The sequence below is a fragment of the Pteronotus mesoamericanus genome, unplaced genomic scaffold (assembly GCF_021234165.1).
Source record: "Pteronotus mesoamericanus isolate MK-2021 breed Mesoamerican mustached bat unplaced genomic scaffold, CSHL_Meso_final contig_20, whole genome shotgun sequence".
Taxonomy (NCBI): Eukaryota; Metazoa; Chordata; class Mammalia; order Chiroptera; family Mormoopidae; genus Pteronotus; species Pteronotus mesoamericanus.
The window spans coordinates 36,494,466-36,521,877 of record NW_026555085.1 but is presented as its reverse complement, the minus strand read 5'-3'; the positions used below and the strand labels follow the sequence as shown (position 1 = coordinate 36,521,877).

Genomic DNA, 27,412 nt, shown 5'->3' with positions numbered 1-27,412 from the left:
AGTCCTTATATGGAAATAAAGTGATTTAATACTTCCTTTTCCCACCATCTCAATGCCTGTGACATTGGAGTAAATTAGTCTTCAGCTGTAGGCACACAGTTGTGAAAGCATTTCTGTGAGATGGAAGTTTTCCCTATTAGTAATCAACTGGTATTTGTTCTCTCAACATCCATGCTTCAATGGACAATGAAAACACACATTTAGACATATGTGCTCCATAGAAATTCATTTGGTTCCCATATTTTTTTTTTAGATTTCTCTTATTCCTAGATCTCAAGTTCAACTTTTGAAATGCAGTAAAGTATACAATGTTGATTACTTTAGTCAGTTTATCTTCTTCCCAATCCATTAGCATTGATTCTGGGGATATCAGACTATGGAGAGAGTTATGTCTAGACTCTTGATCCTAGGCAGGGCTATGTTTCGCAAATGTTATATTCCCCCCCATTAAACATTATATTAAAACCTCAGAATGCTGATGAGAGATGGCAGTAGTAAACGAATGCCAGTGCTTTACTATGAAAACTGACCTTGAAGTTCAGAGAAGAGCTATACTGATGGAAGGTGGGCAGGGAACTACAGCTGTCTCACCTCCACTCCCTGTGTTCCTGAAAGCCACTATCTGGCATCGCTGGCTCTGGAGAGCTCAGGGTGAAAACTACTGTACACTTGTCATTGTTGCATGATATTTGGTAGGCACATGAGGCTCTGGGGCTTGGCAGAGAAGAGAAGAGGATTGGATAGGGACAGAGTCCTGCCTTTGCATAAATCTGAAATTCTCTGGGTGAACAAAAAGTTCTTTAATCTATTGAAAAACATCTGAAATTTCCCTTTTAATTGTATTTTACTATTCTTAAGAACATTGTAAAATTCTAATTGGACTAGGGTATGTTCAGAAAACATTGCTAATATTGGTCACTAGTATAATTTCTACTACAAACAGAAAGTATACAAGAAATGTAAACAATTAGATTGATATAAGTTTTTAAAAATGCACAAAGAACTTCTTGACTTGACCATACGTACATAGCTGCTTTCTGTACATATACGATGTTTGCATATCATGTTGGTGAATCGTACTTAAAGAACACTGTACATTGCAGGTTGTCCTCTCATTTATTTGGATGGCTATACCTCACCAGGTAAGCATTTACAAACTTGAACTCATTTATTTCAGTATTTAAGCAATAAAATAATTTAAATGACCTCATTTCAATATGTTCTTGTCTCATGTAAAGGTTTTAAGATGCTTGAAGCCTACAACCTGACAGAAAAGAATTTTGCTTCTGTACAAGGAGTCTCTTTGGAGTCAGGGTCTTTCCCCAGCTACCCCTCTTACAGGCTGCAGAAGAACGCCTTTATAAATCAGCCTACAGCGTAAGTGGGATGCCAGGGGGTTCTTTCTTTCTTTCTTTTTTTTTTAATGGGCAAGACTTCTTTTGAGGCTCTTGGAATCTGTGCTAACTTCTTGGAATCCTGGCTCTTCAGATTTGTCCGAAGACTCCTTATGAATGACCTAGCTTAATGCTTTTAGATACAGTTGGGTTAAGTGTCTTTCATTGGGTCACACAGGGGACAAGGACTCAAGCCTCGCTCTTCTCAGACCTAAGAATCTCATTCTGGTTCTGCGGTATTATGGATTCCCCACCTTTTTGAATTTAAGGCTAGGATTGTGGCTATGCTTCATCTACAGGAGGTTGTTGAAGCATTAAGGCAACTTATTATTTGGAACACTTCTCCCTGCTGTGCAGAGGGACGGGTGGAATAAGTGCAGACTGAGGGCAGCATTCTCTTCCGTGTTTCAGGCCTCCGGGAGATGAAAGGCCGCGGCAGTGCCCCTCGTCCATGTTCAGGCAGGCAGCGGTTAGTTTTTATTGGCCGAGGCTCTGCAGATCTGTTGGGGAGCTCTAGATGTTGTTACTGTATTTTACTTCATGAAAACTTGCACCTGGGAACGATAACCAAAATATGTGTTTCTTATTCATTAGAATGAAACATTTTAATCTTGAGAAATATGTGTTTGGCAACTTATAGAGAGAAAAGAACATGAAGAAATAAAGCTTTCAGTAACTTAGGACAGGGTCAGAAAATGCTGTCTGAAATTTGAAATGTTCTGGGAAAGCTGATGGAAAATTCAGACTAAAACCTAAACTAACTTCTTTTAAGGAAGCAGAGATCACATTGTAGTTTGACTACACAGTTCCTAACTTTTGGATGTTCAATCATGCAGATTCACAGTTTCAGGTTTTTCAGTGAACCTTAATACCTATGTTTAATTCTCAGCTGTCTCTGGATATGATACCTACATTTTCACTAATGACAGCCTGATGTCCTCTCAAGAGTCAGCACTCATGGTTGAAAGAAGCATAAGTGCAATTCAATTATTATTATTTTTTCATAAGGACTCATTAACTGAGGCGAAGAAAAATGGGCAAGGTTAGATATAAATTAATATGGAGATGATATTATTTTTAACATGAAATATTACGAAGATAGTAGTTTTCCGAACACACAAAAGCTATTACGTCAGCTTGCCCAGAACATATGTTTTAAGAAGCAGGGCAGGATTATATTTCAGAAGTACCAGTGGTGTGGTAGAAGGACTTGAAACCTCAAGAGACATACTGTGCCCTCTGTCAAAATTCATAGACTTTTCTCTTCTAAGACTTGATGATCAAGACCTTTTTTCTACCTTCAGAAACAAAGTGTTACTCAATGGTCTCAAACAGAAAACCATCAATTTTGCTTTGGTGATTCTGCCTGCATAACGGTTGACTCAACTCTGGAAGGACGCATGGAACTGCATTTTTTTCTTATTTTGTCTAACAGCCTTAGAGCAAAGAAATATTTCCTTTTAACTGAATTACATCACTTTATCACCACTAAATGTTTGCACATGTACATGACCTTAACATTTACTACTGGCTTTATTTTTGTGAACATGTGAATTTCTAGAGATTATTTGATTTATTTTATTTTAAGGGAAAAAATTGGACGTGCAAAAACAATTAGAGAAAGTGAAGAAGAAATTAAAACCTTAAGTTATCTTATGATCTTATGCCCCTAATGGAAGTTAAGTATATCTAGTGAGATTCATTTCCTTAAAACTACATTCATGGGTATAATGTTTATCACTTTAAAATTATTGCATAATTTTATAATCATTTATATGTCTAGAAAAAATTAGTTATTAGGATAAAAAACCATTTGGCAGACTTTTGTGACCTTATCAGATTATAAATGATCTATTACTGCTTACATAATGGACCTTCGGTGCTTGTTCTTTTGATATCTTTCCTAAATGTTTCTTCTAATATGTAGCCAGATTATATTAAATGACTCTTAAGACTACCCATAATGAGATTCTGGTCCAAAGATTTAAAATAGTCTCTATTTATGATGAGAAATCCTTATTAATTAATTCATTTATTTGTTTTATTCAACAGAGAACTACACCCAAATGGACTCCCTCCTTCATACACAATTATATTATTGTTCAGACTTCTCCCAGAAACTCCCAATGACCCCTTTGCAATTTGGCAAATCACAGACAGGGACTACAAACCACAAGTTGGAGTGATTGCAGATCGTAAGGAACTTTATCTTATTTGAAGTCATATACATACATATTGTTGATTACTTTTTCTCTGTTCTCTTTAAGAACCTTTTGAATATACAAGATGGGGCAAAAGTTGGTTTACAGTTGTGAATATGCAGAACAGTTTATTCTCATATTATTGTTTATTAATTATTGTATTATTTTCTATATGAACAACTGTAAACCTACCTTTGACCCATTCTGTATTCTCATGTACTACTTGATATATAGGCTTTTATGTTTAAAGTTTTAAGAATATAACATATTAGTAAATATTCTAATTATGTTTTATCTCAAATAAACATTATGGAATTTTTTTAGACATCTTACCAAAAAGTATCATCTGTTAATACTTTCAATATAAAGTACACAATGCATGTGATTTGGTAACAATTATGTGTTGATTACAGCTTCTAGCAAGACATTATCATTCTTTAACAAGGATACAAGAGGTGAGGTGCAGACTGTTACATTTGACACAGAAGAGGTGAAGACATTATTTTATGGAAGTTTTCATAAGGTAAAAAGATTACTTAGTTATTTATAGAAAAAATAACATGACTTAAAATTTTAAATTACTTTATTATTTATTAAAATGTTATTAAATTAGTAGGAATATAGTTATGTCTTTTAAAAATAAAATCTTATGCAAATATCTTTTCAAATACAAGAAGAATGCCTATTTTTTTCTGTCTACCATTATGAACCATTAATTCATTTCATTTCCAAAGCTTACTTTTTTTTATTATATTTTAGTTAATAGGATTATTATTTTATGGATCTGCTTCTGCTTGTTTTTGTTTACTGTGAAGTGACAGACATTCCAGACTAAAAGTTATTATTACCTACCAAAATAATGAAGATAAATATTTATATGACTAATTTTTATATGAACACCCTTATGAATTCTCTAAAATATCTTATTAAAAGTTCTAAGAGGCAGTCTTAAGGGGTTGTCTATTTTTGTTGATCTCAATTCATTATTTGTACATCAATATCCCAGGATAATAGGCACTTTCTAAATGTTTTTAAAGGTTGATTAATTGACAGGTAAGAGTACTGAAGTTTGGAATATTAGAAAAGAAAAGAATAATCTAGGTTAAGAATGGACTTCTTAATAGTATTTCTTAATCCATTGAGTTAGCAGGAGAAATACCTCTGGATCCACTGGTGGTCTAAAAATTCTCTAGTTTAGCACAGAGAAAATTTGTCGCATGCATAGAAAACAAATATTTCCACTTCAGTCACCAGCTCAGGTGAAAATCGAAGAACTTTTCTGTCTTTTAGTAGACTTAGCTATATTTCTTGCTGATTCTATTCCTGAGAATTTGGTTTCTTTTCAGAACATTTTTCTTATTCATGAATTAGATTCTTAGTAAGGATAGCAAATGACTCTTCTCATGGAACTCAAAGAAGCATCATGATGTGCACATGAGTGAGAAGCAAAATACAATGAAAGAAAAACAAGGATCTTTGTGTATAATGGCATATCCACTTAACAATTTATTGTCTTTCATGGTGAAGTGCAGTAAAATAAATGCCTCATCGGGAAAGCAAATTCTAGTTTTGCGAACTAGAATTTTCAATTAGTTTTGATTGCTCCTTATCTGATAATAGACGTTGAATCTGACAGAGTTCTTATGGACCTTTTTGGCTCATTGGTACACCTATTAAACTTACATTTGAGTAACTTGATAAAAAGGACTATTTAATTTTTCCTTCCATACCCACTAAAAATTTAGAAATTTATTTTTCTCTTAGAGACTGATAACCATTTATTTTTTTAATTTCAAACTTCATTGAATGCTTCATTTTACTTGAGAAAAAAAAGGGGGCAGTATTTTGTCTATAGTGACAGTCACTTATTGCAAATAAAGATAATAATTTTTTTGGCCATACTTCTTTATTTTCCATTATAGAAAGGTATTTGTATTATTATGTTTTTTCTCCTCATAGCTCTATTCTCTCCTTAAATTCTCTACCTTTTTCCATAATATGTTTCTTCTATTAGTTCCTCCTCTGCTTTTTCACTAAACTCTTTTTTCTTTCCCATTCCCTTCTCCCATTCTTTTAACCTGCTCTCATGTATTCTATCAATTCAAGTACCAAGTTCGAGCACTATTGGCCGTTTACATTCTTTACTGATTCAAGGATTCAAACCCCTTTCCTTCATTTTCTATGTAATCCAGGAACTGAAATCCTTCCGTCCTTGGGATAATGAGTAGGACTCCAATAAGAGGAAATGAATGAAAATGACACGCAGGGGGTCCTTGGGAAAGAGGGGATAGGTTAACAGAGCTTAGGTGGGGAATGGCAGACGGCTATTGCTTCTTGAAAATTCTCTTGAAAAGTTTTTTGTGTCTCCATTCTATTGTAACAGATGACATAGTTCCACATGAGAAATTTGTAATATGAGGAAAAAGAGGAATAGATGAAAAATAAAGTTTTAGGAGTGGCAGAGCTTGGGAGAGGAGATGAGTTGGCAAGAGCGTCTTTATTTCCCAACTGTGAAACAGTGACCAGCAATGTTTCACAGTTGGGAAATAGTCCCTAAGTACTTAGGACAATGATATACAGATGAAGAGCCCACTCTGAATTGTAATTATGCATGTGTTTACAATGCAATAAAGCATATGGAAGAGATTGTAGCAAAGTACATATTTAGCATGTGCTTTCTATGTTGACGTGGAATGACCAGTATATTTGGAATAGTTTTGTTACAAATTAAAAGTTTTTGAATTTGAAATAATGTCCCTTTATACTATATATATTTTTAAATACTTTTAATATTTGCCTCTGAGATTGTCATGCAAGGGCCAACATGTAAGCTTTAGTTCTTATTAGATAATAAATGTCTTGGGAATGCTTGTATGATGGTTTTCTTGAATTCAGTATTAGATGATTGTGCTGTGGGCATATAAAGTTTCTTTATTTTTAGTAAGCTATGTATTACTTTTATATAAATGCAATATGCAATTCATATTTACCACTTACAGATGCATTAAATTAGTGCTTTGGTGGTGATTCTCTGTAGGAAAAAACTTACTGTTTAAAAAAATCTCTAGAGAGCGTTATGCTTATTGATTCAAAGTATTTAAGAGAATTTCTGTTCTTTTCAACTTGGAGCCAATCTTTTCAAAATAATCATTGAGTGCTTACTTGAGTATTTGTGCTGTGATTAAGTGGAAACTCTCAGCATAACTATAAACTCAAAGATTACCTGCAACCATTCTTTACATTGTTGAAATACAAATGTTTTATTAATTATCTCTACTAATAAATAGATTTCTTAAGATTATAAGTGTCTTAATGTTAGACAAAAAAAATAAATCAACGTAAGATTATTTAGAAGAAAATTGAATCTTGAGTCTATTAATTTCCAGAGCTGAATCTCTATAGAAGACACATATGCTAGTTCTACTATGTTTGGTATTTATATGGTATGCTAGTTCTTTTTGACATGGGAATAAATTAAAAATTCAATTTAGCAAAGTTAGTGTAAGACAATTGAGTCTCCTTTTTGCTAAATATAACATTATTGATTTATTAACTTTTATGTGAATAGTTCCTTATAGTTTACAGAGTCATCTCACCCACTATATTACCTTTAGTCATCTCAGTAAGGCTATATGGTGGGAAAATAAGAAATTATGCATGTATATGTGGATGAAGGAAATTGAGACCTAGAGAGGTTAAGTGGGTCATTTGATTTGATGTTAATAAATGACATGACATTGCAACCTAGTCTTGTATTTTCAGTCTAAGACTATTTGGGATGAGACTAGCTTAAAGAACTATTTTTCAACCTGTGATCTGAAGTATAAAGAAGTCAGCCAATTTTTTGGTAGTAGAAATTTTATAATGGAAACATGATTTTTTTAGGTTCATATTGTAGTGACCTCAAAAAGTGTTAAGATTTACATCGACTGCTATGAAATTATAGAAAAAGACATCAAGGAAGCTGGAAATATCACAACTGATGGTTATGAAATTCTTGGAAAACTACTTAAAGGGGAGAGGAAATCAGCCACAGTAAGTAACACATTTTTATTTTTCTTGGTACCTTGTGTTAAGATTGAAATGGCATTTTTTAAGTAACAAGTGAATTTTTTTCCTCAATGAGTTTTAAATTGTTAAATTTCTTGTTCAGATTGAAACATTGGAAATGTTACATTCAGAAAATATGCTACTGAAAGAATATAATAATGTGCTTTACTCCTAAAAACAAAATAAGATGTCAAGGCAACAGAGAACATCATGTAGTCATTTTGAAACAGGATCAAGTTGGAGAGCACAACGCGAATCGTTGCCAGGACAATCAGTGAAATCTAAAATAATTCATTTTTTTGTTCTTCAAAGAGAGTAATTGTTAATACAAATTTGTGCAGTCAGGACATTAGCATTTGTGGACATTGGCTGTGGCCACCACCAGAGCCTGCGCTTTCTCGCAGAGGCGGCGGCGTCTGTCTCAGAGGGAAGATCCGTGGAGCGGAGCAGCCAGCCGCCTGTGCTCCTCACAAGCTTCACTGTCTCATGTTTGAGGCAGGAGCATAACAACCCTATTTACAGTTCTATCTAGTAACAAAATTTCAAACTGAAGGTTTTCACTCTACCAGGCTAATTAAGTTCTTATTAAATGTCAATCAATAATAACACTGCTCTAAGAACAAGTCTACTATCTTTGGCTTCTAATGGTTTAATCATATTTACTTAATTTAGCTTTCTTCCACAGGCAGAATTTTCTTTTCCTAGATTCAAAAGTGAAATTTTTATTCTACAATGTAAACACAATAAGTGCAAGTTTAATATAATTGTGATTAAAAGTCAAGTATCTTATTGAATTTTGGATTTGATATTTAAATAGAACAACTATATCAAGGTTGTAAAATAATGGTTATACCTAAACAATCCTTTCCTTTTTATTAAAAATGCTTTCTTTTTTAAATGTGGAAAGATAGATAAGATATACATTTGGCCCTCTGTATCTATGGATTATGTATCCATGGATTCAACTGAGAGGATTGAAAATAATTTAAAAAATTACAAAAAGCTTATCCAAAAGCAATACAGTGTAACAATTACTTACATAGAATTTACATTGTATTAAGTGTTATAAATAACCAAGAGATGGTTTAAAGTGTCCTGGAGGATTATGTAGGTTATATACAAATACGCATTCATTTTATGTAAATGACCTGAGTAAGTGTCTTTGAATTTGAGTATAGGGGGTGTGGAGGTTGTCAGATGGATTCCTGGAACCAGTACCTCTGAATACCAATGGAGGACTGTATTATATTGAAATAGTTAAGCTGAGGGTAATCATAAAAATGATTAGTCAGTCCCTAGGTAAGAATTTATGAAAGAAGAGCATTTGCTTTAAAATAAATGCAGAATGGCCTTTGAAATTCTACTTTTCTACAAGGATAGGCTCTCAAAAGTTGATTTAAATGTCTGCTGTTTTCAAATTCTTAGTGAAATAAATTCTCAATTCAATAAAGAAATTAATGTTCACTGAAAAAAAACAAAACTCAAATATTTCATTTTAGCCAAGGAAGTGAATCGGAGGTGGGAATTTCACTTGTGCATTTGCTTTACTGTGTCTTTCTCTTAGGCATACCTTTTTATGTTCTTTCCTTATGAAGTAAGGATCACAGTGCTCTCAAGAGCTTGCACCCTTGAGACAGTTTATGTGAGAAGGAGGCAAAGTTTAAAATGCGGAAATGTTAATATAGAATGTTTCTCATGCATCTTTAGCTGATGTTGCTGTTGGTTGTTTGCAGTTCCAAATCCAGAATTTTGATATTGTCTGCAGTCCGGTGTGGACCAGTAGAGACAGATGCTGTGACATTCCCTCTAAGGTAAGTAAAATGGAATGGAAATCTGTCACAGTTTTAACAGTCACTGAGGAGTGAGGGATGCAGATGCGGATGCAGATGCACATGGTCTGGGAGAGGAAATAGCACTCAGCAATTTCTAATCCAGGATGCAAGCATTATGTGCATGCTAATGAGCTACCGGAGCTCAGGCCAGTGACCCAACGTTGGAAGCCAGGGATGCACAAACACATCCGGAGATTCTCCCAGAGTGGTTACACATAGTTAGAAAAGTCCTGCTGAGCCAGCACGGTTGATACACCCACTGACTGTAAATCCCTCCTAGTGTTTGTAAAACCTCAGCATTTTACAGAATTAAGTCATCACCCCTCTGGATAACTGAAATTTGTGACTAACCGTATTTATTTTTGAGATGATGGTTCATCCCCATACTATCTGTGCAAGTGGTAATGGTTAAAAAGTTGAATGTTAATGATGGATTTAAAGCATTTGGCAAGCAATGAACTGCATACATCAACAAGATGAGTGGGCATTGTTTATTAACAAATATTTATTGAGCACCTATTATAAACCAGGCACTATTCTTTGTGCTATGGTTACAGCAATGAAAAATGAATATTCCAGAGAAAGGCAGGGGGAGAGAATTAATAAGTAGATATAAGCTATGTTATAGAGCAAAAGTCCTAGGATGAAAAAAAATTAGGGCATAGGGATACATAACCAGGTAAGTACTGTCAGCCCTCAGTGATAGGGTGAGATTTAAGCAGAGACCTGAATGTAATGAGGACGCAAACCATCTGGATAATGGAGAAAGATCCAGAAGAAACTGTAAATTCAAGGCCCTAAGGCCACAACATGCCCTAAATATCTGAGAAATATGAATTAGATCAGTGGGGCTGGAGGAGAATGAATGGGAGGGGGAAAGTGGTAGACAACGTGCTGGCCCAGGTGGTGGTGTGCTGGTTTGCAGAGCATGTAAAGCCTTGGAGGCCATGAAAAGGATGTTAGATTTTATTCTAAATGAAAATGGGCATTGATATCTGAGATACTCAGCATTTCTCTAACTCCAGTGAAAATTGGATTAAATTACCAGTGGTCCCAGTGGTGGTTTGGTAAACACTTCTTTGTTATGTGAGGTTTCCAGAGTAAAATATAAAATAAAGACATAAGGAAGCAAAGATTCAGCATAAGATTATTTGTAATGGTGATCAAATAATATTTCTACAAATTAGGAAACAGATTTCCTTGTGTAAATAGGATAAATGGAGGTGGGAAATAGGAAGTCATTTTTACCCTCAATTCATAGGTAATTTTTCTTTTCAAAATTTCAGAGAGATGAAGCAAAATGCCCTGCTCTTCCAAATGCTTGCACATGTACACAGGACAGCATCGGACCTCCAGGACCACCAGGCCCTGCTGTAAGAACACTGAAATAGTCCTAGTTGTTCCTGTTAAGGCTTTGTAATAATCATTCTTTTGCATAAAATGCTTTTAGCCATTCATGTTTTCTGGAAGCCATATTGCAGACCACTCTTGTGGTATGTTTTGAAATCTGAAATAGAGTAAATCAAGGAGAAAATTTGAACACAGTCCTCTATCGTGCAGGGATGAATGATAGTGGCTTAGTATTTAAGAGCTTTTCTCTTAAAGATGTGAATCTGGGTTTCCATCTGTAATCACACGATTATGAAAATTCCTTGCATCTTCTGAAAGCTTCTTGTATGTATGTTATGGAGCCATAGTTGAGTGGCTGACCCAAGAACAACTTGTTTAGAACAAGGATATGTGTACCTTATGTAGCAGACATCTCATAAGAATACCATCTGAAGATGTTACATATGTGATGGTATCACAAACTCTGGGTGAAAGTATTGGGGTTTAGAATCACTTGTATGAGAAGACTGTGACTATTCATGAGGATATCATCATGAGGATGGACCAAGACAGTGCAAGGCAAAACATTGAGAATTTCAGTGATCTAACTCATTAACCAACATGGAACCCTTTGATCTAGTCAATTCAACATCTGACCTGGTCTGGTTTTGTGAAACGGTAGTGATACCTCTAGGCCCTGTTGACCTCTTTTTTCTCTCTTTTTAAAGTATATGTTATTGATTATGCTATTACAGTTGTCCCATTTTTATCTCCTCATTCTACCCCTTCACTCTGCACTCTCCCTCTTACCAGTACCCTCCCCACTGACCTTAGTTCATGTCCATGGGTCATACATATAAGTTCTTTGGCTTCTCCATTCCTTATACTATTCTTAACTTCCCCCTGTCTATTTTGTACCTACAAATTATGCTTCTTATTACCTCTAACTTTTCCCCCATTTCCCCCCTTCCCCTTCCCTGCTGATAATACTCCATGTGATGTCCTATTGGCTTTTTAAGAAAATAATTAGTTAACATAGGAACAGCTCAGAGATTCTCAGAATACCCAATTTTACTATACTTGGATTAATGTAAATTAATGTAAATAATGTAAATTAATTTTAGGTTAATTACAAACCAGCTTCTCATGTACAGAATCAAAATGTCACTGGCATTAACATAATTTCTATTAATTGTGACTTACCTGATTTATATTTATAATTACAAAATTATATCCCAATATGACTTAGATGTTTTTGAGAAGTAGAGATTTTTTTCCTCTTATTGTAAGATAACATTAGTGGATATCACTATCATATTTATTTCTTCTACATATTCTGAGATTCGGAGAGTTTCAAGATATTTTCTTTTTGCATATTATTTTCTCTGGAGAATGCAGTCATATAATTTCAAAGCTGATTTTTCTCTTTACTGTGTTTAAGTAATTCTTGCTTTTTCTAGTAGACCTCAAATTTTCAAATAAACTTCAAGATTTGCTAACAATTAAGAAGAGTTCAGCATGTAAAATTTGAGGTACTTAAGATGTACAAAGTTTTTAAATTTCCTTTCTCCACATATTTGTATGATATAATGTATTTATTGGGTTGGCCAAAAAGTTTGTTATTTTTTTCTGTAAGATGTCTCTAGTAGCACTTAATTGTCTTTAACATCACTCAAAACAATTTTGTTAGATTGTATTGTGACAGTTATCGTATCAGCATGCATTTTAAAAAAAGTTATCAAAATTGATGAATTTTTGTGTAACCATTTTAATATTGAAGATGGAAGAAAATATGCAATGTTTTTGGCATATATGTTTTATTATTTCAAGAAAGGTAAAAACATAACTGAAATGCAAAAAAAGATTTGTGTAGTGTATGGAGAAGGTGCTGTGGCTGATCGAATGTGTCAAAAGTGGTGTGTGAAGTTTTATGCTGGAGATTTCTAATTGGACAATGTTCCATGGTCAGGAAGACCAGTTGAAGTTGATAGCAAGCAAATCAAGACATTAATTGAAAACAATGTTATACCATGCAGGAGATAGCCAAGATACTCAAAATATCCAAATCAATAAAGTTATTAGTGGAAATGAAAAATATGTGTCTTTTATTTTATGGAAAAAACTAAAGACTTTTTGGCCAACCCAATACTTTAGTATTTTGTAAGTAGCTGCACATGTATTGATTGTCTGGAGAATACACTGCTTCTTGAAACAATTTTTATGTATCAACCTGTTTCTACTTTCCTTACATTCACCCTAAAATGTACTCTTACTATGTATTTTAGGGAGGACCTGGTGCTAAAGGTCCCAGAGGTGAAAGAGGTATCAGTGGGGCAATTGTAAGTATATTTTAAAGTGAATTTAAATTTTCATCTGTATGTTGAAGTCTGGTTGTTCAAATTTCCGCTAAGGGGGTACATGACCTTGAGCAAGTTAGTTCATCTTTAGTGTGCCTTAGGCAACATAATCACCTCTGTCTTGTCTCTGGGTGTCAAAATGATGGATTAGAGAAAGAAATGCGCAGGGCCCCTCACTGCTGTAAGGATTGCACAGGGGAACCTGCAGAAGAACCTATGGGCCCTGCTGCAACATGGGGAAGCAGCGGGTGATGGGGCCATCAGTGAGAAGACCCCACCGGAAACAGAGTCCCACTGGAGAGCTGGAGAGGGTTGGGAACAGTTCTGCTGCTCTGTTGTTCCCCTGTCTCAGAGAAAGAGCTGAGCAGCCATATATATGCATTCCCTGGTGGTGGTGGTGGTGGGGCGGGGGCGGGGGCGGGGAAGGGGGGCGCTTGGACCCATTTACCAGTTCACACTGGGTTTCCGTGAAACAACAGAAGCTTTTCAGAGGAAATATATTATGCAGATAATGTGTAGATTTTGTCATAATATCACTAATGATAAGCTAACCCAGTTAGGAAAGGGTGAGGCTGGGATGCTAACCCAGGTCTGTATTGACTCCAAGTTTGTGCCTTTTTCACCTACCCACGTTGCAGAGGGACTCCAACATAGAGTATTTACTCAGTGCGTATCTGCTTTTTCCTTGCTTGATTCATATCTATGTTGGTTCCAGAAATAAGCCCAAGTCTAAGAGAAATCAGGACTAGCTTAAAATAAATCCAATAACACTTGAACTTTGATCTTATGACTATATATGAATATAAATATCTGAATATTATATTCAATACATTTTATTTCTTCAAGAAGGACTTTTGGCAACTTAAATGTTCTTGTAAATTTATTTTGTTTTCCAATTGTTTTTATATGAAGACTTATATGATTGGTGTTTTAGAGTTATGTAGGCAAGTTTCTGACTAGATGTTAGCACTGGATGAGCAAGACATGACTATGTGGTTGTTTCTTTTGTGTGTATTTTAGGGGCCCCCTGGTCCTCGTGGAGATACAGGCCCTCCAGGCCCCCAGGGTCCTCCAGGCCCCCAGGGACCGAACGGACTCTCTATTCCGGGAGAACAAGTAAGCACTAAGGCTTTCTGTATTAAATGAGGATAGTAAATTGACATTGAGTTTAACTGGAACCTTTCCTCCCTCTATTTGCTAAATACTAATATTTTCTCAAAGAACTCAACAAAGTTAGTCAATGAGATGACTTTCTATGATGACTCTGATTTCATATATGTGAATAGTATATGTAATAATGTATAACTGTGTAGAAAAAGTTACTGCTATTTATTTGGCCTATAAATTTTTTTTAATAAATAATAAATATATCCTTCAATATCCTGAAAGCTTTGAAATTATTTTCAATCTGTGGTAGCCCTGGAGTCCTTTTCTAATACTTATGACCTCAAGGCAAGCTTGTGTTATTTGTTTAGGTTATTACTTCTTTAAAAATTTTTAAATAAAATGTTTACCTTTTGTTCCAAATGCTAATTTGAAATTACAAAAATGTTTTACCTTGTGAGGCTCATATGTTATTTAAATAATTTTTTCTATATCTTAAGATGAAACAAATACAATGTATGAATAAGAATATGATAATTGCATAGTTCTTAAATTTAATTCTAAACTCCCTTTTAAAAGGACAGATAACTTTTTACGGCATTTTAAAACATCTCCATCAGATATAGCTAAAAATGAAATATGCAAAGGAACAGGACTTTCTTGTTCAAAAGTGTTGAATGCATCTATAATACCTTTAGTTTCTTATGTCCAAAGGAAAGTTTTAGGGGTTTTTACCTTTTTTAAAACCATTACTGTTATGTTTATCAGGTTTAATTAAAGATTTATTGATTTATTTTTTAGAGAGGGGAAGGGAGGGAGCAACAGAAGTAGAGAAACATTAATGTGCGAGATAAACATCCATCAGTTGCCTCTCTTATTCCCCCAACAAGGGGCCCTGGCCTGCAAACCAGGCATATGCCCTGACTAGGAATTGAGCCGGTGACCTTTCAGTCAATGGAATCACACCGCTGAGCCATACCAATCATGGCATTCAACCATGAATGAATTTTAATTAATTCAGCTTTGCGTTTGTAACAAGTGTCTTTAAGCATGTAGTTATAAATATCAAATTATGTTATTTTATTGAATATCTATTAAAATTAGCACCAAACTAAATATATTAAATACAAAATACTTTTTTACCTTCAAATATATTTCTATGAAAATCCCTTATGTTAAATAGTACTCTTTTAAAGTAGGTATATTATCCCATAATTATATAAAATTATCCCATGACATTGTAAGTGGTAATTATAATATAACATCTGTAGTTTAAAGAGTGAGCATCAATACAAAGTGATTTATTCGTCTTCCTTCAAAAATATTTTTCATTGGATTTATGAAGTGATGGAGATTTCAGAGATGACTCATGTCTTCCCTTTTCACTTAAATCTCTGTAAAACGCCTGGGAACTGTTTTTCCCACTGCTTTCTCTAGGGTCGCCAAGGGATGAAGGGTGATGCTGGGGAGCCAGGACTTCCAGGCCGAACAGTGAGTTGTTCTTGAAGTTGCCTTTTCTTTCACTTGTCAAGTGTTATTTGAAAGGCTGCCTTTGTGGTGCCTCAAAAGGTGAACCAAGGCTAAGCAGCAAGGCAGAAGCCTGGCTATGTCCTTCACACTATTTCCATTTCATACTCTGGTCTTAATCTTCTAGTGTGTGCTTGTCAGTTCAGGCATCTGTTTGATGACTAAGTATCTACAGTATGACTGACACTGTGCTTGGTTCTAGTTCTCTGTTTCTTCTCAGAGCCTCCTGAACTCTGTGTTTTAAAAAAATGTTTTGAGGGAAGGACAAGTATCTTTTCCCACACAGGAAGTATATTAGAGTGTTTCACTTGTTTTTTCTTTTCACGTAGGGAACCCCTGGACTACCTGGCCCACCAGGACCAATGGGACCTCCAGGAGATCGAGTAAGTTTTCTTGGGCAAGCTATAATTATGATGAAAATGATATCAGAGTGCTGCTTATTAATTAAGAACCCTCCACAATTCATTTGCATGGCTGGAAAGCAGAGTTCACATATTTTGTGGAAGACTGAAAAACTGTTAGCAGTGGACCAACCAACATCAGATCAGTCTCAAGGTCTATGAAACAAAATGGCGGGAACTTCAGGAGAGTCTTTGAAATTTTAATTTGGGCAGGTTTTTTATTTTATCATATTTAGAAAAAGAAGTCTATTAAAGGAATTTTAGCTGATTAGTAAGAGATTTAAGAATTCTACCACATTGTTTTAAATTCTAAAATTAAAATCTTTGTAATGAGGCAGGTTTTATGTAACCCTGAGAGTAGCTTTCCTTCCAGAGAACTTTTTATGAAGTCAGCACCTCATCTGTACATCTTTAGATCTCAAATACCACTTCTAGGTCTTGATGATGGGTAGGCAACTGGTACTTAGTAAGGATTTTGCTCACTTGTGACAGCTTTCAAGGTTGCTCTTGACATTATGAAAACAGTGCAGGGATTCTAATCTTTTCCAGGATAAGTAAATGAGAAGCACAGTAAATATGGCCTCTAGGCTCTATTCAATATTAAGAAATATTTGGTTTCATAGAAAACCATGAATGTTTTAATGAGATTTTAGAGTTGTTCAGAACAAAGAAACTGACTTTTCAGCATCCTGTGGTTCAGACAATAGTCTGAGAGTAGTCTGTATTCTGACTAATCAAAAGTTAAAACATGACTAGCAGCAGAGTCAGAGAGGGCTTTTAATGGCCGTTGTAATAGCTGCCATTAAAAATACTGACTTGTTCCCCTTAATTCTTCCAAGACACCACTGCACAGAACAGGGTGGTCATTCAGATGGAGCAGAGATTTGTCCAGATAATTCCAAATGGATGATATGCCAATGAATTTTATTTGTTCCTATGTCTACTTTTGAGTTTGGAAAGAGAGAGGTCAAAGAGACAACAGTATTCTCTGGGAGTCTGGTACCTGGAGATGGTATACCTCTAAATCTATTTATCTCTATCTCTATACATGCACATGCGTGTGTGTGTGTGTATGCATTTTTTATGACTCTTGAAAGTAGAATTCATTTTTTTTTCATTTTTATTTCACAATAAAGGGAAATAGTGAGATTGCAAGAGTCAGTCTATTTAATTAAAAAACAAAACCAAAAATACCACAACCAAGAAGTGATGATGGGCTGACTCACTGCTGTTGCTACCACAGAAGCTTCCTTGGGGCCCTCAGGTCCGCCCAGTGTGGCTTCATGCCGACATGGCGGGTGCCACTGCAAGCCCTGTCCACGTGCTCTTTTTGAACTGGCAGCCAGGCAGCCATCACCACTATCATTGCTTCTTTGAAAAATGAGGCAGTGGAAGGATTATGCTTTTCCACTGTCAAATTCGAATTTGAGAATCCAACTTTGTGGTGAGGCCACTCAGATCTCCCAGGGTGAGGGGACTTTTCAGAAAAATCATTCCCTTCTTTTCCTCACAGCCTTGTACACCTACCCACCACTTAGTTTCCTACCACTAATACTGAAAGTATGGTGCTGATGGGACATCATTTAGAAAATTAGGTATATTGTGGGTATAGGCATGTTAGTGGGGGGGGGGAAGGAAAGGGAGAAACTTGAACCCTGTGGTAGAAGAAGAGAAAACTCAGGAGACTTAAGCTCAAGGACTGTGGTAGGGATGGAAGATTGTTACCAACGTGGAGTTGGTAGAAACAGAAGGCATGTGTTGTCTTTAACACAGAAGATTTTCAAAATGAGACACAGCTTTGGGGAGTGTTAGAAAGTAACAAAAGAACCACATGTACAGGTATCTAATACATGTGTATCTATGAAGACAACCAATAATCTCCTCAGTACCCCTCATGTGGGGGAAGCAGCAATAACTGCTACAACTTTGAAAATAGAGAGTAAAATTGTAGTACAAAGTTCTGCAGATGCCTCAGTGGGTAGCCTTTTGGAAGGTATCAGAATAAAATTCTCCTCACACCAACTTAGATATATGTTTCTCCTAAAAGCAAATAGTTGATCAGACGTGTTAATCGATAGGTGAATGGACAAAGAAAATGTGATATAGAGAATAGAATGCTATTCAGCTGCCCCCAAATAAGAAGGTCCTTTCATTTGCAACAACATGGATGAACCTGGAGGACATTATGCTGAGTGAAATAAGCCAAGCACAAAAAGATAAATACTCAATAATCTCATTTATGTATGGAATCTAAAAAGAATTGAACTCAGGGAAGCAGAAAGTAGAATGGTGGTTGCCAGGGGCAGACAGGAGGGAGCAGTGGGAAGATATCCATCATGGGTACATAGTTTCAGTTACGCAGAATGTATAAGTTCTGGAGATCTAAAATATATAATAATATAGTGACTATAGTTCATAATACTACATTTTTTTATTGAAGTTTGTTAATAGAGTAGATCTTAAGTGTTCTTATCACACTAAAAAAATAACTATGTGAAGAGATGAATATAATTATGTGATTGTCTTGATTTTGGTAATTATTTCACAATGTGTACGTAGATCAAAACATCACCTTGTATACCACAAATAATGTACATTTTTTTTGGTCAATTATATCTCAGTAAAGCTAGAAAAAACATAATGTTCTTAGACTGACTGAAGGAGGATTATTTAGAAATATGATAGTGACCAAAAAAAAAATGTATCCTGTATAGCATTTGGAGAAATTCAGGTGGAAGAAAAGCCATTCAAACTGTCCAAACAATAATACTACCAGCACATTTTTGCTTTCTAAGTGGCTCTCAGAGGCAGTGTTGATGTTACATCAGATGAACTTGGAATCTGTTTTTAATTAAGCAGGCTTAGATCTTCAGAAAACAGTCTAAAAATCTTATCTCTATAAGTTTCTGAAAACAAAATCTTTTTGTGGGCATAGAATATTTTTAACACAATTTTAAAGAAATAATTTAAACTTCCTGTTGTAAAATCAATGAAAGCATGGATACTTCATACAGGCAGTGAACCAAATGTTCTTGATTTTTGCTAGAATCCAGGAATATGGATGAAATTATCATTCATTCTCTACAGAAAATGAGACAAAAATGTCCTTTGACAGAGGAATGCAACAACCATAAAAAATGATCTGACTCAGAAATCCTAGGCTGGATTTCAGAGACCTGCTGTTGGGATGAATGTTAGCTGGGGAGCAGGGTGAGTCATTCCAGGCAGAGGTCACTTGGCGCTGCATAGAGACAGGGCTCCAGAGCCAAGGGCTGAGCCTGTGTGGAGATGCGCTGTGCTCCTGGGACAGATCCTTCCTTCCCAGTCAACCAGACACTGGTACGGGTCTGGTCTTTTCTATGAGATGAGGAGAGAAGGGCCACCAAAAAAATTAACTAAGGATTGAGAATTTCTTTTGTATCCAGTGGAGGGTGGTTGAGACACCATTGCCTCTTTTTGTGGGGTGGAGGAGAGAAATTCATCAGAAGCGGAGACATCAGTAGTCCGGCCCTGGCTGTCTGGCCGTTGCTTAGAGAATGAGCAAGGGAGTTTTCTACTCAGGTGCTTGGCCTCTCCTTCCTCTTTTATGAGACCACGTGCTTTTCTCAGCAACATTTCTTTCATTCCATTTCGATCCTTCCTGGGCCAGTTTGTAGACATGGACTTCTCAGTAGAAAGGATTAGTTTTTATTTAGACTTCTTCACACTCTTACAAAAGCAAAAGCTAGTTTCCTCAAGAAAGAAATGCCTTCTTTGCAGAAGATTAGTTTGACTCAAAATAGTTTTGTTTATAACTACATAAATGAATGAATATAGGAATTAATTATTCAGTAAAAGGTATTAAGTTAAATTGGAAAATTTTTACTTTTTTGTACATTTATCTTTATATTGCAGAATTACCTACAAATAGCAAATTGGGTTAAATCCTTCACCCTTCACATTTAACAACTTGTTTAGCATTTTTCATTTTCACTTGGTCATTAGCTCACTAACATAATTAATTTTATTTTTACAATAGGGCTTTACTGGAAAAGATGGTGCAATGGGACCCAGGGGTCCACCTGGGCCACCGGTAAGAACAGGATGGGTCACACTGTTGTCCTCCTACCCCCATTTTGCTAGAGAAGAGCCTGGTTACCTGGGTTTTGAAGTGCATTCCGTCTGTGCTATGGGTACACCGTTGAGGTTGCTGTTTGTTTTTGTGTTCGTATGTCAAAATGGGCTAGAGAAAACAGATGTGTTAAAATACAGGGTTTTCTTTTGGTTTAATCAAGTTATATTTGAAAAATAGGAAAATTCCCCTAAAGACTTGGCCACTAGCTGTTAGTGCCCTAGTTCCTTCCATCCCTGCATTGAGTGGTAGAATTTTGTGATGGTACTGGTTACTTCCTGTTATACGATTTTAAGAATCTGTGGCCTGTAACTTTTGAATTTTAAGGACATTTAAAATTGAATGGTTATCAGTTCATTCTGAGGAAGTAATTTTACCCAAGTAGGTTTTCTACTTAAGATCTTTGGGGAAAATATTTAAGCCAATGATTTTGAAAGTGACAGTTGTATACCTACATCCAGGTGAGATCACAATTAAATTGTTTGAGATGATGGATGTTTTTCATATCTTATAGCAGGATATGAATATTCAATAGCATATGTTAATATAATCTTATTTATTTTTAATATATATTTTCAGAGAAAGGGGGTAAATGTGTAGCAAACTTTCATTTGAAGTATTTACTACAGAGCTTAAAATTTGCATAATTGATGAAGTGAATAATTAATTATTTTACTAAATCTGATTACTTCAGTTTAAGGAAGTTTTAGGCTTTAGAACATAATGTATTGATTAGTAGATATTATAAATATTCTATTAAAATATGGCTAAATGTCTTGAAGCTGTGTTAAAATAAAGAAGAAGAAATTCTTATGGTTTTGATGGGGTGAAAAGTGCTGACGTAAAAGAAGAGAATGAAGTGTGGAGAATGAACCAAAGAAAAAGTGAATTTCTAGGCTGAGAGTGCAGTTTTGAGCAGACGAGGGAATACTCTGCCACAATGATGCCCAATTTAGCAGAAAACTGGCTACTTTCTTAATTTCTTCCCCAGCCAAAATTTTCACTCCTGTCTTTTGATGGGTTGTCTGGTTATGTAATAGTAATAAACTAAAAAACAGGAATTGCTTTCTGCAGATTCACTTTGTAACGAATTACTGAGATCACAGTCCATGAATTGTAAAACTGATTATATATGTATATATTTTTCAAATGGTCTAAAAATATATTTTAGAACTATACAGTTAATAAAGATTGAGTGGGCATTTTCAATATTTTTTTCCTTTGTGTTAACTTAAAATTTGGTTTTACTCTTCTTTAATATGTGTTTATATGCTGTTTCATTTCAAAGCTTTTAAAGCTGGCCACGTTATTAGTTTACTTTAGATGGGATTTTTCTTTCATCATGACATTCTCTTTCCCGACCTCTGTGTCGCAGGGAAGCCCAGGCTCTCCGGGAGCCACAGGACCGAGCGGGAAGCCCGGGAAGCCCGGAGACCACGGCAGGCCAGTAAGTGGATGGTTTGCATGTCTAGAGTCACTTCACACTGGCCATCGGTAATGAGGGGACTGAAAGGCTGTGGCCTTATGTTACCTCTGCTGTAATGTGTTTGAAGCATTTGTTGAAACTATCATGGAATTAATTTGGTAATAGTTCTAAAGTTTTTCTCTCCAAGTTAGATTATTCTAAGATGAAATTGTGCTTATAGTGTTTCTTTAAAAAGAGAAAGGGGTTACGAGCCAAGACACGTATTTCTACACTGTATAAACACTCTGGGCTGGGTCAGCAGAATGGTTCTTTTTGTCTAGGAGTGGCATGCTCTTTAACATAGAAAAGTACATGGTGATGGTGGATGGTGCTTCCCTATGACAATGGCAGATGTTAGCCCTTTGGCAGTATCATCCAGTCAAACCACTTGCTCTTTTCTCTTTCTTGAGAATGCTAAGATCATTAGTCCCAGAATTAAAATGATTGTGGTAATCTACTATTTTACTTCTTTACATTGCCTAATTCACATCCAGTGTAACCTTTTATTTTTTTTAAGAGAGGGAGAAAAACATCAGTGTGTGAGAGATATCAGTTGCCTCTCACAAGGCCCCCAGACAGGGACTCAGCCTGCAACCCAGGCATGTGCCCTGACTGGGAGTTGAACCAGAAACCTTCCAGTTCACAGGCCGGCACTCAATCCACTGAGCCACACTAGCTAGGGCTAGTGTAATTTCCTTTTAATCAGGTGTTTTGGTTAAAGTAGTCATTGACATGGTATTATGCATATCTGGCATTTTCCAATTAGTGTCTCCAAAACTGAGATACTAAATAAAATATCCAGAAGTATTTGTAATGACTGTTAGGCTTCATATACTTTTTAAGTTCTTATTTTATGTATGAAGTATGAATTTATCTTGTTTAAATAGAATTATGAAATATAAAAAGTTATCTTAAAGATAATTGAGTCCAACTATTAGCTGTTCTCTGGATTAGACTTCTATTTTAAGTATTGTCCAAGTTACCTAAACCCACATTTAAAAAAATTTTTAATGTCATGCAAATTTAAGATAGAATCTTTATGTGACATGGGTTGCCTTCTACGTTTACATAAAATTAAATAAGCAGCATAGTGATTGGAGGACTCCTGATAAAATTTATAACCTGTGTGTACTCTAGCACATGATTTTCTTACTCTATTTTCCTCAGTGAATCATGGCAGAAACTTCACAACAGCAGTTCAGAGTACATGGAACTCTTCTGCCTATTCGGAATTCTGTTTTGTTTTACTATGACTGAAATAAGAGTCTTATGTAAGGCTATTACTGACATAACTGATGGCTGCAGCTAGAAACCTGAAGGAAACTTTTATATCCTCACCTTGAAATGAAGACGATTTCTACAAACCCTACATACAAGAAGAATCTCAGAGTGACAGTAAATTAAAAAATATATATATATATATATATACCAGGAACAATCTCAAAGTAGCAGTAAATGTAAAAAATAAATTCCCTGAAATTTATAAGAGGCTCCAAACTCATTAATAATAGCGGTTCCATAATAGTCCAGTATGTTTGGCAAAGGGAAAGTGAACTCTAGTTTATCTTATGATTGTAACTTGCAACATTTTATTTGGACCTTATTCACCTCCCTTTTTCCTTTTATCCCTTTTTTCCTCTAGGGTGGCACATTGCCTTTCTTTTCATCTTCTATTCTGTCTTCCCTGTCATATTTATGCCCCAAACTAGCAGAGGGGTGCGTGAGGTGTTCGCAGAGAGGTTGGCCCAGTGACTTTTATGTCAGCAATGTTCAACCTTTTTCGCTCATGGCACACAGAGACTAATTACTAAAATTCTGTGGCACACCAAAAAGTGTACTTTTTGCTGATCTGACAAAAAAAAATAGGTATAATTTTGATTCATTCATTCTGGACGGCTATTGTTATATTGTCTGTTGTCATTTTTTACCTGACAATCTAAGGGAAAAGAGGTCAGTGCCCCTGAATAATAGTCAAGTGTTGCCTGTTCTAAAAATTCTTACAGTACACTGGTTGAAAACTGCTGGCTTATGTCATTGGCTATTATAACCAGTTGATATCTTCCTACTAACTTACACCACCTCATGTTGTACAGTGGATATTTTCAAGAACTACTTGTGGAATATTTTTATTCATTTACTCAACACGTATTTGTTAATGCCTAAATGTGGGCTAGTCATTGTGTTAGGGTTGGGGGATACTACAGTAAACAAGGCAAAGTCCTTGCCCTGATGAAGATTCTAATAGAGGATATAGACCAAAAGCATGTAAATAAGTATTTCTGGTGATGATGAGTGACACGAAGGAAACAAACAAACTAAGGGGTGAGGAAGTCATTGTGGCAGTGGGGAGGTGGCTATTTTAGATACAGTAGTCAGAGACTGTTGAGGCGGTGGGATGCATTGAGGGAGCGAGGTGTTTGAAGAGCTGTGGGAAGAGGATTCAGGCAGTGGGAACAGCCTGAATAAAAGCCCGGAGCGAAGAATGCGTCTGGTATATGAAAGGGACAGCAGAGAGGCCTAGATACGCAAAGTCAAGGGAGTGAAGCGGAGAGAAATGGAAGATCATGTCAGATAGCTGAGCAGAGGTGATCATGTGGACCATTTGGTCAATGATAAGGAACTCTTCTTTTATTCCAAGTGTCATAAGAGGCCCGTCAAGCCAAGGGTGACATGATAGAATTTTCTTTTTAAAATCATCACTCTGGCTTCTGTGTGGAGAATAGATTCTAATGGGGCAATCCAGAAAGCAGGAAGACCAGCTCGGAGGATATTGGAGATGTTCAGGCAAAAGTCTTGGAGGCTGTAAGATGTGGTTTGGTTTGGGGTGTATTATCTGAACATCACATTTTTCAAAGGTTTGGGTGTTGCTTCTGTGATAGCAGTTGGCAGCCTGGAAGTGCATTACTAAAAGATACAAACTTCTTGCACTATAAGGGAAACTTTTTCCAGGATCCTCTCCTGGCCAGTGAGAGGCCTGGCAGAGCAGGGATAAATATTCTGTAGTTGTGTTTGGATGTGGAACCACTATTTGGATTGCGTTATTTAATAAAAAGACAAGTGATTCCTTTTATCTCCAGTGCATCCAAAAAAAAAATATCATCGGAAGAAGTTAAAGATACATATTTATTTAGGGAATTGACATAAGCCCAGTGGTTCTTACTAGACTGAATTAAGATTAATCTCATGCAGAATCCACAATAACCAGCTGAGTTACCCAGCCATAGTGATATAAAAGAAAGGGTCATTGTACCAAGTGCAATTTTCATATGTATTTCAGTTCCAGGTTTTCTTGTGAATGGCATCATAAAGTATATGATTAGTACCGTAATTTCTAAATTGTTACCATAAAATTCACATTATCAGCACTCTTTTGGAGGTCATGTGCTTCAGAGACAGGGAGGTAAAGGAGAGAATTAGGTTGCTTTTAACAGCCAAAGACAATGTGGGTAACATCGATGTAAATGTGATGTGTCATTTTGCCAATTCATTAGAAAGCAAACCTTGTTCTCTTCATCATCATGTTTATTTATTAATAATTTTAGATCACATTTGTCACTTTCTAATATATGAAATTTCAACATTTCAGGGCCCATCTGGATTGAAAGGAGAGAAAGGCGATAGAGTATGTATTTCTTGAAATTTGACTTACATTATTTTGTGTGTAAAACATTGAAGTCTGAAACTATAGAAATAACATGCTAATGATTCTCATTGATTTAATTAACAAGGGAGACATTGCTTCTCAGAACATGATGCGGGCAGTTGCAAGACAAGTCTGTGAACAATTGATAAGTGGTAAATTTCTTTCTTTTTAATGTATAAATAGTTTTTAATTACAGGAAAATGCAGAGTTTGAATCATAAAGTTTCTAAGATATATGTTTCTATTTCATTTTTGAACATCTTCTATTTTTATACATTGTCAGTTTTGTAGCCAGTCAGATGAGGCTTATGATATTTTAATGATTGCCATTAAGATTAAATAATAACTCAAGGTAAACTAAAGCCTGTTATCCTTATATTTGGTCTGATACACAATGATATTTTAAAAGTGCTTTTCAACTTTCATACTGTAGGATTTTTAGTGATCTTCAGCTGAGTATATATGAAAGCAGCAAACACTGAATCTTTAAAATTAAGACCTTCCAGTTATTGTAATTCTTTAAGTAGGTCCACCCAGTCTAGTTTGATCACAGGAAGTCCACTTCAATGGGGACATTTTTATTGCCTCCTTATTTTTCACAGACTCTTTTTTCTTATTCCATGAGGCCTATTAAGTTTATTAATAAAGCTCAGTGGCTGAAAACCAAGCATGGCCTTAAACTCAGGGTTCCCTCTTTTGGAAGCCATAATCACTAGCTTTTGAAGTGCTGTGCTTGGGAACACCTACATTAGAATCACCTGTGTTGCCTGTTAGGCATTAGGGTTTCTGGGCCATGCTCTAAACCTGGTGAATCGTTGTCTTTGGAGATGCAGCTCAGAAATCTTATTGGTCAACCTATTCCACAGGTGATCCCAATTTACACTAAATCTTGATTAGCATTGCCTTATGTATGCACAAGAATGGTGTAATTTCTTAATTTACAGAAGGTTCCTTTCTGAGTGACATCATCTGGCAAAGCTCAGGGTTTTCTATCAGAGCCACATTAAAATTTTACAGCTCGTTCACAGTTATAGAAATGCTGTGGCCTACTTGGTCAATATTTAGTGGAGACAGTTATTTACCAGAGATCATTTTGTCTTTGGTGACTGGAGAGTTTCATTTTATTTTTAGGGTCATAATAGAATGCTTTCTGGACAGAGGAGGAATAGAGATGGACCCTCACTAGACAATTAAGGGAAAGCAGTTTCAGCCTCTCACCCCTCCCTCATTGGGTTTCCTATTAACAAGTGTTATTTCTATTTCTAGGTCAGATGAACAGATTCAATCAGATGCTGAATCAGATTCCAAATGATTACCACTCCAATCGTAACCAGCCGGGCCCACCAGGTCCCCCAGGTCCCCCAGGCAGTGCGGGAGCCCGAGGAGAACCAGGACCAGGGGGACGACCGGGCTTCCCGGGAACACCGGGCATGCAGGGACCCCCAGGGGAACGAGGTAGGCATTTCTGGCTGCAGCGTGAGCATAAAGGAAGGAGTCTGCAAGTAGGACCTGGAGGATGTTAAAAAGTATGTGGAAGACTGAATTTGGCAAAGGCTTTTAGTCTTGTTTGGACAGCCCCAAAAGAGCTGTGTGCCCAGGAATCTGTCTTCTTTAGGCGGCCACCAGCCATAGAGTTCCAAAGTTTAGAAAACAGGAAGATTTTGTCAGGAGATCTCAGTCAAGATAATGCTAATTTCTGGTTGTTGTTGTTAATGGGAAAATTGTATCTTGGCAAACTAAATCAAGCACTGAAATCTTACTGATTGTTATGACTAGCAAGATTTGGGCAGTAACTGAATGCAGTCTTATTTAAGCAGCAGCCCTACAGTTTTAGATGCAATTTTTTTTTTTTTTTGGTTCTTTTATTCAGGGCCTGGCACTGGTCTTGTGTATTTGTTTCATTTTAATTTTATGGTGGAAAAGTATAATTGGAGAAAAAAAAATAAAAATAGGATTAACTGATTCCAGGTGTTTCAGGACTCTGGGGTATCCGCTTTGG

The 27,412-nt window shown here is 35.9% G+C and overlaps 1 protein-coding gene across 1 annotated transcript in view; it reads left to right on the top strand.

The window, feature by feature from the left end:
• The window catches only part of COL12A1 (collagen type XII alpha 1 chain), a 110,705-nt gene that overhangs the window by 78,973 nt on the left and 4,320 nt on the right, over positions 1–27,412 (top strand). The window contains exons 48-63 of the mRNA XM_054569632.1: positions 1,104–1,142; positions 1,239–1,377; positions 3,447–3,589; positions 4,009–4,118; positions 7,481–7,630; positions 9,379–9,456; positions 10,764–10,850; positions 13,092–13,145; positions 14,184–14,279; positions 15,705–15,758; positions 16,124–16,177; positions 20,214–20,267; positions 21,682–21,753; positions 25,358–25,393; positions 25,500–25,566; positions 26,680–26,868. Coding sequence (XP_054425607.1) covers positions 1,104–1,142; positions 1,239–1,377; positions 3,447–3,589; positions 4,009–4,118; positions 7,481–7,630; positions 9,379–9,456; positions 10,764–10,850; positions 13,092–13,145; positions 14,184–14,279; positions 15,705–15,758; positions 16,124–16,177; positions 20,214–20,267; positions 21,682–21,753; positions 25,358–25,393; positions 25,500–25,566; positions 26,680–26,868 — 1,422 coding nt within the window. The remainder of the gene's footprint in view (positions 1–1,103; positions 1,143–1,238; positions 1,378–3,446; positions 3,590–4,008; positions 4,119–7,480; positions 7,631–9,378; positions 9,457–10,763; positions 10,851–13,091; positions 13,146–14,183; positions 14,280–15,704; positions 15,759–16,123; positions 16,178–20,213; positions 20,268–21,681; positions 21,754–25,357; positions 25,394–25,499; positions 25,567–26,679; positions 26,869–27,412) is intronic.